The 15,772-nt window shown below is 46.8% G+C and overlaps 1 protein-coding gene across 2 annotated transcripts in view; it reads right to left on the reverse strand.

Moving 5' to 3' along the window:
• DTD1 (D-aminoacyl-tRNA deacylase 1) overlaps positions 1 to 15,772 on the reverse strand; it is a 264,370-nt gene that overhangs the window by 222,515 nt on the left and 26,083 nt on the right. For both annotated transcript variants that reach the window (XM_064275735.1, XM_064275734.1), the window contains exon 4: positions 6,966 to 7,072. In XM_064275735.1, the coding sequence (XP_064131805.1) occupies positions 6,966 to 7,072 (107 nt within the window). The remainder of the gene's footprint in view (positions 1 to 6,965; positions 7,073 to 15,772) is intronic.

Below are 15,772 nucleotides of genomic sequence, written 5' to 3' on the forward strand. Positions count from 1 at the left end.
ACCCAAAACTGTGGAACTAGAATCTAGGGTGCAAGCCTAGGAAAAGAACTAAAAGGGAAATAAACACATTTAAATAAATGTTCCTTTATGAAGAAATCCCAACTTATTGGCATCAAGATAATTCTCCCCCCTTTTTTTTTATACTGAGAATGGAGCCCTGGTGGTAAAGAGGCTAAGACTCAGTTGCTAACCAAAAGGTTGGCAGTTCGAATCCACCAGCCTCTCCTTGGAAACCCCATGGGGCAGTTCTAGTCTATCCTATAGGGTCGCTGTGAGTTGGAATTCACTGGAGGACAACAGGTTTGGGTTTTTTAATACTCAGAATGGTTCTCACTCAATTTGCCCCTCAGACTGCAATGTGCAGTGGTTGAGAGGCCACCGGTATGAACCTGCAATGGGGGTGCCGAACAGAAGGCAGCCACTGTGTCCCAGACTGTCCTCTACTTCACATTCTGGACTTCACAGCAGGTATTATGAAAAGAGCTGCTCCTGTCACTGCAAGCATGAGTAAATGGAATTAATCTCCTGCTCTACCCGGCATATTTCTTGCTGCAGAAGCCGTGAATGTTTCAAGGTAGAGAGGTTTCCAGGCATGAGGAAGGATGCTTGCTGATACAAGTGCACAGAGGTTATAGGTCAAGCTGTGGTGATCTTTGCAGAGGCAGAAAATTAAAGCTCTGGAACCATTTTTCAAGGGTCAACTCATCCCAGTGGCTTGTCAATAAACACACAAGTTAATTCAAAGATGTGTATTTCAAAGTTCATTTTTACAGCTCCTTCCAGCATTTCAATTTAGTGAGGTTTTCAATCACACTAAATAAATGAAAACATAAATAATGGCAACACTCTGAACTAGGTGGCTCCTGGGCCCCAGGGAAGAGCCCCTCAATGGGCTCTTGCTCTCACAGCACCTGCTCTCACACACGGGTAACTCCGTCCACAGGAGACCTGGAAAACAACTTCCACCAAAGGGAAGGACATTTGAGATTAAAACAAGAGCAAGAACGAGCTTCTACTGCCAGGAATGGCTGCCTGGGTAGTAAACCACCCAGTATCTGGCTTCCCGTGGGAGAACCCGTCTGTGTACCAGCGATCTTCTCTAGCTAACAGTCGGGATTTCCTGCCAGAATCATCATCTTCCGGAAACTCCAACAGGGAAAACAGCTTCTGTTCGGTGGTTCTGCTGCTGCTCTGTATTCTGCTCCTTCTGGAAGCATGTCCCTGAGAACACAAACTTCATATTCTTCATCTTGTCCTCACTATCAGAACGCACCATGGGACCCACACAGCGGCCTATGTGTGCACGGGCTGTGCTGCTGACCTGGTCATGAGGAACACTCAGAGGCTGCAGCGGTCAGTTCCAAAACAATGAGGGCCTGGTTAGGGCAAGCCAGCCCCCAGTTACCTTCACCACCTGGTCTTCAGCAGCAGTGGCGGCATCACCCACAAAGAGAGCCCTGGAACTTGGAAAAATAAGAACTCACCCCTATTTGAAGTACAAGTTTGAAAAACAACAACTGACAATGCTTCTTTCTGTATGTTAAAAACCAGAAGAAACCTCTGGTCCCCTGGGAGGCCTGCGCAGCTCAGTGGTACCAGCCTCCTGGGAATTCAGGACATGCAGAGACAGCACTGCGCACCACTACAATGCGTCACTCCAAAGCAAACTACGCACCTCACACAGGCCTTTGGGGACATGGCTGTAAACAAGACTCACGGAGCTTAAGGTTTAGGAGTGGTACGGACACATGAGGAGCAAGGAAACAGCAGGTAATAACAGATGGTACCAAGTACTGATAAGGAAATCATCAGAGCAACCCAACAGAGCAGTCAGTGGGGGCTTACCTGTTGCTGAAGGGGCAAGGAATTTCCCCTCTGAGGAGGAGACATTGCAATTGAGACAAGAGCTTTGAGGAAGGAAAGAGTTCAACCTAATGTCAGAACAGAGAGGAGGCAAGAATAGGTTAAGTGTAGGGATTGAGGGAAAGGCAGCTGACAGGGCAGGCAGGAGACAGCCACAGAAACCTGGTCGTCCAGGCCTTGGTTAAGGACAGGAAGGAATGTAGATTTTAACCTAAATGCACCTGGAAGGCATTTAAGTGCTACAAGGAGGAGCACAAAATGGACGGCCTTGTGACATTTCCTAAGTTGTCCTATACTGTTATTTACTCCTTTCACTGTTACTAACCTTTCAGGTTTACACAGCCCTAACTCTACCCCTGAGGACAGGGACTGGTCTCTTCCTCACAGCACCCAGCACAGTCATATACTAACTAGACACCTGATTTGTATCTACGTACACATAAACACACACACACACACAAACACACACACGTTCTTAAGATGGGTTAAAGAATCTGTATTTAAAAACAACTTCCCAAAATAACCACATTCTCTGTAACGTATGCAGTTTCACTATTAATTGGATTATAATCGGAAAATAAAAATTAGAACTAAAAGCTCAGTTGATAGAAATGCAAATTTATCTACAGTAAAAAGAATCTGGCTGTAGACTTCCTACCAACACAAAAGCAGACAACTTAGCTATTTGTTCCAAGAGGAACCCCTTCTCAGTGAGAAGGGAAGGGCGGAGACGGGCCCATCACACAACCTCATCACAGGCATATGCCAGCACCACAACGTAACACAGGCCCTTTCTGTGCCTGCTCGTCACCACCTACTGGAGAACTGGAGGAGCAAACGAGATTCGTGCAGTTTTCTGGGGTCTGAGACTTCTGGGGATCAGTTAACTGCTACGAACAATTGAAAACAACACAGACAATTTATGCTTTTGAAGGGGAAACTCCTAAAAGATTCAGAAACAATTAAAATAAAGGATTTTTATCCTCATAAGTTAAAATGTCTCTCTAAACCCAACACCAAACCTGCTGCCTCAGAGTCAATTCTGCCTTGTAGCGACTCTATAGGACACAGTAGAACTGCCCCATAGGGTTTCCAAGGAGCACCTGGCAATGGGAACCAGAGACCTTTGGGTTAGCAGCCAAACGCTTAACCATTGGCTCTCTAGAGGTTTAAAAAATGCCTATATGTTTTTACTTTTTGAATAAGAAAAGAGGGGTACTAGTTGAAAGAAGGTTGAATATCCTAAAGATATAACACATTACCATTTCCAAAAGTATTTAGAAGAGAAAAAATACTTGACCAAAATTTTTCTTCACCCAAGGGGGCAAGAGAGCAGTGGGATGCAGACTTCAAATTCTCATAAAAAGACCAGACTTAACGATCTGACTAGAAGGACCCCGGAGGTCATGGTCCCCAGACCTTCAGTTAGCTTAAGACAGGAACCATTCCCAAAGCCAACTCTTCAGACAGGGGTTGGACTGGACTATGGGATAGAAAATGATACTGGTGAAGAGCGAGCTTCTTGGATCAAGAGAACACATGAGACTATGTGGGCAGCTTCTGTCTGGAGGGGAGATGAGAGGGTAGAGGGGGTCAGAGGCTGGCCAAATGGACACGAAAATAGAGAGTGAAGGAAAGGAGTGTGCTGACTCATTAAGGGGAGAGCAACTAGGAGTATATAAATTTTTGTATGAAAGGCAGACTTGATTTGTAAACTTTCACTTAAAGCACAATAAAAATTAAAAAAAAATTTTTTTCTTCAAATAGAATTAAAGTATGATAAAGCAAAACTACAGGATAATTATCAAATAACACTGGAGGGAATAACCAGGAGAAAATGGTGTTGTGGAAAACAAGGTTCACAGGTGACCAGGAAGAAGTGGGTAACAGTGGCAAAAGCTGCTGAGTGGTCAAGTAAAGTGGGACTAAAAAATGGCCATGAAATTAAGCAACATGGAGGTCACTGGGGACCTCGATGGGAACACTGGCTAAAAGACTGTGGAGTGAGCAGGAAGGGAGACATTTTTTTAACTGTAGATACCTAAGCATAAAGACAGTAAGACAAATGAGTTAAGGGAGAGACAGACTGACTAGACAAGAGGACAAAGGGCTTAGTTTGAGGCTGTCAAGGCAAAAGGGGAGAGCTCCAAGGCCCCAGTCAGTCTGGCTTCATGGCACATAACCCATGCAGCCACACGGGGTCTCACACTCAATAGGGCCCCACTCTTGTTTAATGCTCTGTCACCATCTTGAAAAATTATCAATATTTTTTAACAAGAGGCCCCTCATTTTCACTTTGCAATGGTCCTCACAAATTATATAGCCAGTCCTGGCCCTGGGCCAGGGAAGGGCAGCTCTGCTACTAGAAGAGACAAGAAGAGATGGATGGCAGCCAAAGGAGCTGGTCTGGTAGCGGGAAGTAGGGTCAACACCACCCAATAGCTTCTGTTCTCTGTGAAGCAGAAAGAAAAGTCATCTGCTGAGAGAGTGCAAGAGAACAGACAAGAAGACAGAGATTAACACTTCGTGTAGGGTAAAGAAATCTGGTAGATTCCATTTGAACCAAGTAATCAAGGTTAACATTACCTGTAACACGACAATCAATACCAACCGCCTCCTGATGTGATGCACTAAGAAGGGAACATCACTTTTGTGTTATTCTTGCCAAGAGGTAAAACCCCAACGTGATCACGGAAAACCCAAATAGAGGGGCATTCTACAAAATACCTGACCAGTACAGGCATGCATCACTCAACGTCCACGATACGTTCTGTGAAACAGGGCATTATGTGATTTGGACTTTGTGTGAAAATGCCTAAATCGCGAGCAATAGCATTCAACTGATATTCCACATTCGTGTTGTTCAATGACCTTTTGTTTCACTTCCAAATCCACACTTCTCCTTTGCCTCTTGCTGCTGCTATCACTAGCACTGGTTTTGCTGTGTTTGCGAGCCGTGATGCACTTCATGGTAACATTTTTGAAAGAAAATTAAACAGAGAGATAACGCTACTACACTCAAGAGACACGTGATACACAAGATGAGATGCTGCTGCCTACAAGTTGAAGCACACACTGTTACACGGTGAACTTTTTACCTGCAAGTGCAGAAAATTTACATTAAAATACCAACAGAAAGTACAGTACATACATAAACTATGAACATAAGCGTTTATTATGACTGTCAAGACATATGTATCGTCGGTTATACACGCACGGTACCATTACACCCCTGGCAGCACAACAGCTCCGTATATAAGACATGAGATACAATGCCGCTTGCCGGAAGCTGCTGCATTTACTACGTCTGGTTCCTTCTGCTACATTACATCTTCCGATCAGGATTTCTGAACTCCTTTATAACCTTATGGGACCACGGACGTATATGCGGTCAGATGTTGGCCAAACGGATGTTACGTGGCATGTGACTGTACTCTTGAAAAGTGTCGTGGTCATGAAAGCCAAGAAAAGGCTGAGGAAAAGTTACAAACTGGTGGACACTAAGAAGAAACGGCAATTCAACGCAATGTGGCATCCTAGATTAGATCTTGGAATAGAAAAAGGACACTAGAGAAAAAAAACTAGTAATATGCAAATAAGGTTTGTAGTTCAGTTAACAGTAATGTATCAATACTGACTTCAGTGTTTTGATCATGGTACTGGGGTTACATACCAAAACTCACCGCTATTGCAACTCAAAGCAACCCTATAGTTAGGTAAGACATTAAAATTAGAGGAAGCTGAGTAAAAGATTTTGTGAGAACTCTATTTTTTCAACTTTTATGTGGGTCTCAAATTATTTCAAAATAAAAAGTTAAACTTTTCATGTAGATTATTCATCTGTGATTTTTTAATTGTTGGCAATAACTCAGGACTCTCGTACCACTACCCAAACTGCTTTAGCATCAATCCAGACGGTCAGTAACAAAAAAGAAAGGTCATGTTCCCCTTAAAAAGCATGGCTCTGAGAAGTCATGCTGCTTTAGGTTTATGTAGTGTTTCCCCCACACACAGCTACCCCATCATTCCACTCACAGCATCCTAGCGAGGGACGGAGCGGGGCTGGGAAGAGCAGGAACGTCCTTCAGCCCTTACTTCTCTCTCTGCCTCAAAGGTTATTAAGTGGGAGCGTTAATGAAAGTCTTTAAAAGTGAGCTAAACATCTATGAGATTCACATACGCTGCAGGGGCTCTTCAAGATCTCCTTTCTCTGTTTTAATTAAATTTCTTTCTGAAAGCTTACAGAGTTGGCAGCAAATTCAGGTCAGATGTCACTTTACAGAAATGAAGATTTACAAAGAACCTCAGGTGACACAATCCCCCACACTTGTGATAAAATTTTCTCCAGGTAACCCATCCTGTCCGAATAGGTGCCTGGCCACTCCGGGGCAGTCGGGGTGTGCCGTTACTCTGCTGCCACCCAGCGGCCTGTGGGAGCATGGCGCCTCACTGGGGAACAGGAGCCCAGAGGAAGAACTGGGCTCTAAGAAGGACACTGTATTTTCTGTGGCAAGATATCTGGATTTCAAAGGCAGGAGGAGTCAAGGGGAAGTGCTGCCCCAGCCCCGTGGGTGCACTAAGAGACGCACTCTGAACAGATGCGTGGACGTGCTGAACGTGCCCGGGAAGGAATGTATTAAGTACTAGGTTACGGTGGTGGCCACCACACTCTGTCAGTGCGTCACACTCTGGTGACCTGTGTGTTGCTATGATGCTGCAACTATGCTACTAGTATTTCAAATACCAGCAGGGTCACCCACGGTGGACAGGTGTCAGTGGCGCTCCCAGACTATGACAGACTCGGAAGAAAGATCTGGAGTCCAATTCGTGTTAGAAGTTGAGCCCCTAGGTTAGAAGGCACTCCAAATGCACAGTGACCACAACAACAGCCTCGAGCACACTGACGAGGAAAGACGGAGCAGGACCGGGCGACAGTTCGTTCTGTCTTACACGGGGTCGCCATCAGTCGGAGCCGACTCCACAGCAGCTAAAGACCGTGGTACCCTCGGACTGCAGACGGCTCCGGAGACTAAACCAAAGCCGTCAGCTACGACGGGGGCCGGGAGGGGGCCCGGACCTGACTCGGGGCTTCCTGGGCTTACCTGCTTCGGATCGGAGGTGGCAGCGTAGGCAGCTGGGGATTCCAGTTCTATGGTCACAGGCCCATCGTTCTGAATGTGAACTTGCATGTAGGCACTAAACTCGCCGTCTGAAAGAGCAATGCAAATCGTTACAGGAATTGGAGACACCAGATGACACCGTCTCATAAGCACACCTAGACCAGAGTGACCAGAAACCTGGGGAGGAATACTGACCAGTCCATGCAGGAAAGGTGGCCAACCCCGTAAGCAATGAAGGAAACGCAAAGTTAAACAGCAGAGATGCCGCCACATACCTGAAAGACTTGGCAGGAGCTGTAAGGTCCAGTAACACCAGTGTTGGAAAGAACACAGGTTAACAGAAATGCAAAACGGTGGAAAGGCAAATTGATACAACCGCTTTAGAGGGCATTTGGCGCTGCATCAGCGAAGTTCAACTTGACTAAACCCTAGACGACTTGGGTAGTCTAGCCTGGAAACTCTGACACATGTAAACAAGGGAAAACGCTCAAGGGTGTTTATAAAGGAGAACAGTGGGCACCATCTAACTGCCCTTCAGTGACGTACGCACAGCCCTACCTGACGTGTTCAATACCACACGGCAGCGAACAAACCCGAGCTACGTCCGTCAAGGCAGAGGCTGAACTGCAAAGATGGCCTATGACCCTTTCGCTTCTGAAAGCCTAACGTGGCAAGAGAGCAGCAACAGGCTACAGAAGGGGCAGCCGTCGGCAGGATTTCGCGGGGGCGGGATTCTGAAGCGAACTGGACAAACTAAATGGCAAGTAAACGGATACCTATTTTCGGTATGCTTCATCATTAAATTTTTTTTAACAAATGAAATCTAAAAGGGAAAGAACTCTTAGGAGATTCCCTAAAATAACCTCATAAAACTGCTGCTCAATGACCTGCGTGCTCCCCTGGTGTACAGTGTTGGGGGAGGGGACTCTGCTCCCTCACCGGGGGAGTCAAAAGGCAGCTCACACTACAGAAGCCACCACAGGGGCACAGCTGAGGAGACACCTCACTCCTCACAGGACCGGATGCCCAAAGCTGGCACACAGGGTCCAAGACCCTCATCTGCCCCTGCCCCACATACCCCCCCACTCCCCCGCCCACCAAAGTGAGGCCGCAGAGCCACTCTGTTCCCCGGGCTGCATGGTGGAACCAGCCGCTGTGCTGTTCTGACAGAGTGCCTCACTCCGCCTGCGAGGAAGAACTCCAAACCGCCTGTTCTGACACCCAACCCACTCGTTTGTTTCTGATCAAGGACCAAATGCTGAATTACATTTATAAAGAAAGCCAAAACTATGCTTGGAGAGATGAGGCTGTAGAATAATCAAAGCCTCTGTTAAACACTGGGTCTAAACATGCTAATGGCACATACTGACACACTGTTCCTGAAAACTAGAGAGGGTTCCTCATATACCATGTCTGATAAAACAATTTCTCTAACCCAAAATTAAGAGAAAATTCTGTCCCCGCCCACCACTAAAGCGCAAAGAGAGCACATCAAATCCAGTCCGTATCTAGCAATCACTCATTGGTTCTCACTTATAGTTGGCAACTATGTGCCAAGCACAGTGCTAGATAAGACCAGCCCTGGCTGGCACTCCTGACCCCAGAGTCTAGTGTGCGAGACAGAGAGGCGTCATAGTGACAGGGCAGCACATTGAGGGCCATGCCGGATCCCGGCCCTCAAGGCCAGAAAAGGGTCTGCATCCCTGACCTGGGGAGGGAATCAGAAAAGGCTTCTTGGATGGGGCTACGCACAGTCTAAGTCTAAAAGGGCCACCAGGAGTCAGGCTGCAAGAGGAGAGGCCCAGCCACCTACTAGCTATGTGGCCTGGGGCAAATTTCTTAACGTCTCAACGCCTTGGTTTCTCATCTGTAACCCAGGTACTAATAACAGGACCTAAATCATGCTGAAAATTAAATAAGACAGTACATGCCAAGTGCTGGGGACGGCAGCTAGTGTATGACAGTGCAAAACCAAAAGGTAAGTTCAGGAGGGTCCACACAAGCGGAGCAATGCCACCCAAACTGTGCCTGGCAAGGTGTGTCTTCAGTACTTCTGGAAATCACACTTGTTTTAACTCTCCCTTGCAGAATCACCAACTACAGCAACAAGTTAAGGTTCTCAGGATACCTTTGAGTACAGAAACCCACTTTTGTTTCTTTGACTCTGGGGTTTCCCAAACTTCCCTGGGCAGGGAGTCCTCATTTCAAATGGAACATCCTTGCACTGCGCAGGTGACCCTCTGGGAAAAGCTGAGAAGAGAAAAGCAGAGAGTAGGCCCACCAATGCCAAGGCGGGCAGGTGGGGCCTGGAGCCCCTCCCATCCCCATGGCTACCCTGGAGGCTGGCTCTGCCCCAGGCCTGATGGGTTCACCAGGCCTCAGACCTGGGTTTCCTTGGACGCCTGACCCTCTACCACCTGAGGCAAGTTGCAGGCACCCCTGCTTGCTGCCACTACAATATCCACCTGGGATTCTTCCCCAGCTGGGGTCGCACCCTCCCAACAATCCTTAACCTCGTGCAGGGTTATAGCAAAATGGATGCACCAACTATTGGTTTCCTTATGCACAAAGACAGCAGCACTTTTCCCGTGTGGGAAGTGCCTGAGCTGTGTACCTTTTTTACAGGCAAGATTGATCTAGTTCCTCCTGGATAGCCAAACATACTCAAATAATGGTGACTTTCTGTGACCTACTATCAGATCAAAGTGGCCGTTCAAACAAACCGGGCTCTCCACTTTATCCATATCAGACTAGCTAAACAGACGTCAGCTGGGAAGGAAATCATGTGTTTAACTGCATGCTAAAGTTATGGCTACAATTAGGAATGAATTTCAGCCGCTGCACTCCTTGGTGGCGCAGTGGTTAAGTGCTACAGCTGTTAACCAAGAAGTCGGCAGTTCAAATCCACCAAGCACTCCTTGGACACTCTCTGGGGCAGCTGTACTCTGTCCTATAGGGTCGCTATGAGTCGGAATCGACTCGACGGCAGTGGGTTTGGTTTTGGTTTTTACGAGTCAGAATCGACTCGACGGCAGCGGGTTTGGTTTGGTTTGGTCTAGTTTTTGGTCTGCACTCCTTGGGGAAGCTGAAGGCAGACTCAGGAGGAAAGGAATTATTTCCGACCTTGAACTTCTGTTGCCAGGATATACAGCATATACGTCACCACGTTCATCACTCCAAACAGCAAGAAATGTATTTTCTTTTCCTGTTTTTCCTCAGTTTGGAATAGAACTATTCTCTGAATTTCCATTTGTGCAGACAATAAATCCAAAAGAAAAGTTTTAAGAGGTCTTAAAATGGGAGCATTTTTTCCAGTCCAGGATCAGAGTAAAGCCCCCAAGAAAAATCATATTGGCGGCCAGGGAAAATAAATACGTTTTCTAAAATAATCTTAAAAAATAAAAACGTATCTACAAAAGTACATCTGGGCTCCTACAGCGATAGAATCAAGTTGCTCTTCAACGTAAGTCCCAAGATGGGGGCCAGAGCTGAAGGACCGGCATGTGTCAGAGGTGTTTATGCAACATTCTACAACGGGAAAACGCCCAGCTGGAGCCGAACCCAACTGGAAAGACTCTCCAGCTGCAGGAGGCCCCAACACCATGACCCAGAACTACCTCATTTGTTGCTTACCATTTAACTGCAAGGGTGGGTTTTGAGGCCCTTCTGAAATGCTTGACTGACTTGCCAGAAAACGCCAGGGAGACCCCCACACCTGGGAAGAAAGTCGTCCTGGGATGGGTGGAGGAGGTGCCTGAGGGAGCACAGACAGAGGGCCCAGACGGTCAGCGCTCAGTAAATCTTAAAAACCCATTGCCATCAAGTCAATTCTGATTCACGGTGACCTTAAAGGCAAAAGGAGAACTGTCCTATACGGCTTCCAAGGCTGTAATCTTTACAGAAGCAGACTGCCACATCTTTGCACCCACAGAGCGGCTGGTAGGTTTGAACTACCGGCCTTTAGTTAACAGCTGACGATTTAACCACTGCACCACCAGGGCTCAGTAAATCTTAGTTACTATTATCACACTGTCCATGGTGGGCATAAGCACAAACAGGGGGCGGGCAAGGAGAAGGGACAGAACAGGAAAACACACCCAAAAAGCACGCTACTGAAGAGAAACGGGAGGAGGAGGGGCACACATACTGTTACTTCTTCACCATGTTGGGAACTGGCCTGCTTCCAGCCAGCCCATGTCCCCGGCCCTCCAAAGCCAGCCTGAAATGTCCACTGTGCCAGGCTCAGCCTCCCTCTGGGCTGGCATTGTGAGCCCTTGGGCAGCCCATCCAAGTTCCCCAGAGCAGCTCTGCCGTCCAGATGGCATTCTCATCACCCAGTCTTCCCCTTTGTTTTAGCTTTTGACCTGTTCCAAACCTGGGCAGGGCAGAGGGCGTCACTGGTGGAGACTTGAACAACGTGGGTATAGGCTAGAAACATTAAGGAATCAAGCAAGCGAATGGAACTGAGGGCTCAAAATAAACACTAGACAAGGGCTGGTGCCACTGCCCTGCCTGGAGCCACCACTCTGGGCTGCGGCCGGGCTCAGACTGCACCTTACAGCCTGAGGAAATGTGCCCTGGGTGGGCCACTGGCACCTATGCCAACTCGGTCCTCCAGTGTGGGTTGCTCCTATAGAGGCAGGAATGCTCCTCAGTGCCCTCATCCCAGAGAGCCTGGCCAATGCCAATATGCCACTGCCTGGGCAAGGATTCGAACACGGCACCAGAGAGATACCCAGCACAGGGGCCAGAAAGCAAAAGCAAGAGCCCAGGCAGGGCCCAGTGGCCAGAGGAATGCTGTGCCCTAAGTGGCTTGGCCAGGACAATGACTGGGTGGTTAGAGAAAGGGCACATAATAGGCCCTCCAGGCCCTGGCAGCTGGGTCCCTCAGGTGGGAGGGTCAGACTAGGTGTATAGCACTAGAACTGTGGCCCGAGTCCATCTGATGTTCAGGGCCACGGCGAAGCCAGACTCAAGAGTCTCCCCTCCAAAACTGAAACCGTTATCCATTGCTGATGGAACCGTAAAACAGTACAACCACCACGGAAAACGTCATGGCGCTCTCTGAAAAAGCTAGAACTAGAACTACCTATGATCCAGCAATCCCACGCTGTCATGGACTGAACTGTGTTCCCCGAAAATATCTGTCACCTTGGCTAGGTCATGATTCCCTTGTATGACTGTATGACTGTCTGTCATTTTAAAATCTGACGTGACTTCCCTACGTGTTGTCAATTCTATCACTATGATGTAATAAGATGGATTAGCGGTAGTTATATTGATGAGATCTACAAAATTAGATAGCGTCTTAAGCCAATCTCTTTGAGCTATAAAAGACAGAGGTGAGCAGAGAGACATGGGGACCTCATGCCACCAGAAAGCAGAGCCGGGAGCAGAGCGCATCCTTTGGACCTGAGGTTCCTATGCTGAGATGCTCCCAGACCAAGAGAAAACTGATGCATCACAAGGACCTACCTTCAGAACCGACAGAAAGGGAAAGCCTTCCCCTGGAGCTGGCACCCTGAACTCAGACATTTCTCCTACTGGACTGTGAGAAAATAAACTTCTCTTTGTTAAAGCCATCGACTTGTGGTATTTCTGTTGCAGCAGTACTAAGTGACAAAGACACACACTGAGGTATGTACCCTAACCAAAAAAACAAACCCGTTGCCATCAAGTTGATTCTGACTCATAGCAACCCTACAGGACAGAGTAAGAATTGCCCCATAGGTAAACACCCAGAGACCTAAAAACGATGACATTGACAGACATATGCACACCTATGTTCACTGCTTTTTTATTCACAATAGCAAATAAATAGAAACAATCGACGTGTTCATCAACAGACGAACAGATGAGCAAACTGTTGTACATACATACATACAACGGAATACTACACAACCATAAAGAAAAATGACGAGTCTGCAAAATGTTTTATAACATGGTTGGACCTGGAGGGCATAATGCTAAGTGAAATAAATCAAATATAAAAGGACAAATATTGCATGATCCCTCTTTTATAATAAGACAAGAATAGATAAATACGGCAGTTATGGCGGCGGGGAGAGGGAGAAAATTCACTTTATACAGTAGAGATTATTTATGGTGATAGGGAAAGTGGCACCAATTGTGGATGATGTAATGAGCATAGCACCACCAAAGCGAAAACAAGCATTTGAGCACATATGCATGGGCACAGGTGAACTGGTATACAAGCATGTATGGATGCGTACACAGGCAAGAACAGACAGATGTATATAAAAAAAAAAACAAACCTGTTGCCATCGAGTCGACTCCAATTCATAGCAACCCTATAGGACAGAGTAGAACTGCCCCACAGAGTTTCCAAGGAGCACCTGGTGGATTCAAACTGCTAACCTTTTGGTTAGCAGCCAAAGCTGTTAACCACTATGCCACCAGGGTTTCCAGAAGTATCTACAGGTATGTGTAAATCCAAATAACTGAGTGCAGACACATATTCATTGAAGACACAAATACAGACACTCCTCAGACGTAACCAAACACCTTCCTACACTGGTTCTCTGGGTTTGAAGGCTTAGGACCACAGCCTCATGGGACAACTCAGTCAACTGGCATAACACAGTTCACATAAATCAGGATCTGCATCCTAGTGAAGTGAGTAGCACCTGGGATCTTAAAAGCTTGCGAGCAGCCATCTAAGATACAACTACGGATCTCGTCTCACCAGGAGCAAAACAGTAAGGTAACCAAAAGCACAGAGAAGGAATGAGTCTACAAAAGCCACAACTTCGTCCACCCTGAGACCAGAAGAACTAGACGGTACCCAGCTACCACCACTGGCCATTCTGACCAGGGTCACAGTAGTTGGTCCAGGATAGAATGGGAGAAAAAGCTAGACAGCGGGGTAAGACGACAGCCTTCAGCAGAAAAGAGAAAAGCCCTGAGCACCGGCACCAGGAGGCCTCTGACTGTATTATGTGAAATGAGAAACAAGGGGCAGCACTGGGGACCCCTCCCCAAGCAGAGTCCGCCCCTCCCGCCCAGCCACAAGTCTTCAGTGCTTTGCTCTTGACCCGTTTTTTTCCACGAGGCCCAATCATTTCAGTGGGAACTTTGCAGAGCATGAGATTTTTCAGGAACACATGCATCCTGCTGAGGCAGAGATGGAAACCCTGGTGGCGTAGTGGCTAATTGCTACAGCTGCTTACCAAAGGGTTGGCAGTTCGAATCCACCAGGCGCTCCTTGGAAACTCTATGGGGCAGTTCTACTCTGTCCTGTAGTGTCGCTATGAGTGGGAATCGACTCGACAGCACTGGGTTAGGTTAGGTTTAGGTGGCAGAGATATTTGTGCTTGTTCAGTATCTCCGCCCACAAGGAGATGGCTTCCCTGGGTCGGGTAACGGTGCTGGTGCCGGTGGACTCAGGTGCTGGGAAGTCTTCACTAGTTCATTTCTTATGCAAACATCAATACTCGGAAATCAACCATGGACTGTGGGCTGCTCAGTGGATATCAGGACGCACCTTGGAAGAAAGAAAGGCCTGGTGGTCTGCTTCTGAGAAGTTAGTCATGAAAACCCTGCAGAGTGCAATTCTACTCTGAAACACATGGGGTCACCATGAATGGAAATAACAATAACATGCTTTTTCAGATTAAAGATATTCTCCTCTATTTCTACTCTGATGAGATTTTGTGTCATGAATGTGTGCTGAATTCTATCAGCTGCTTTTTAATGATAATCATGATTTTCCTGCTTTATTCTGTTACTGTGGTTAATTATGTTGATTTTTCTCTTTAACATTTTACTGTGGTTTGGGTGAAAGTTTACAAGGCAATTAGTTTTCCATTCAACAATTTATACATATTTTGTTTCATGACATTAGTTGCAATCCCTTCAATGTGACAGCACTCTACCCTGTTTCTCCCTGGGATTCCCATTTCCATCGGCCCATCTTTCCTGTCCTGCCATCTGAACTTTGTTTTTGGGTAAATGCTGCCTCTTTGGTCTCGCATGGTTGATGGTTCGGAGAAGCACGTTCCTCACAGGTGTTACTGCTCACTTGATAGGGCTGTCTACTGTTTGGCTGAAAGGTGATCTCCAGGAGTGGGTTCTGTTCCAGGGTTGAAGGGCATCTTAGGGCCATAAGTCTCAGGGGTCCACCAGTCTCTAACTGATAAGTCAGTCTGGTATTTTTTTATAAATCTGAATTTTGTTCTATTATTTTTTTCCCACTCTGTCTAAGACCTTGTATTGTGATCCCCATCAGAGCAGCCGGTTGTGGTAGCCAGACACCATCTAGTTCTTCTGGTCTCAGGCTAGTAAAGGCTGTGATTCATGTGTTTTATTAGTCCTTTGGACTAATTGTTTCCTTGAGACTTTGATTTTCTTCACTTTTCTTTGCTCCAGACAGGAAGAGACCAATAGTTGTATCTTAGATGGCTGCTCATAAGCTTTTTTTTAAATAATTTTTATTGTGCTTTCAGTGAAAGTTTACAAATCAAGTCAGTCTGTCACATATAAGCTTATATACACCTTACTACATACTCCCATTTACTCTCCCCCTAATGAGTCAGCCCACTCCCTCCTTCCAGTCTCTCCTTTTGTGACCATTTTGCCAGTTTCTATTAAAAAAAAAAAACAAAACTTTTTTTTTTAACCCTCTCTACCCTCCCATCTCCCCTCCAGACAGGAGATGCCAACATAGCCTCAGGTGTCCACCTGATACAAGCAGCTCACTCCTCATCAGCATCTCTCTCCAACCCATTGTCCAGTCTAATCCATGTCTGATGAGTTGGTTCGGGGAATGG

Source organism: Loxodonta africana, chromosome 24 (genome assembly GCF_030014295.1).
Source record: "Loxodonta africana isolate mLoxAfr1 chromosome 24, mLoxAfr1.hap2, whole genome shotgun sequence".
NCBI lineage: Eukaryota > Metazoa > Chordata > Mammalia > Proboscidea > Elephantidae > Loxodonta > Loxodonta africana.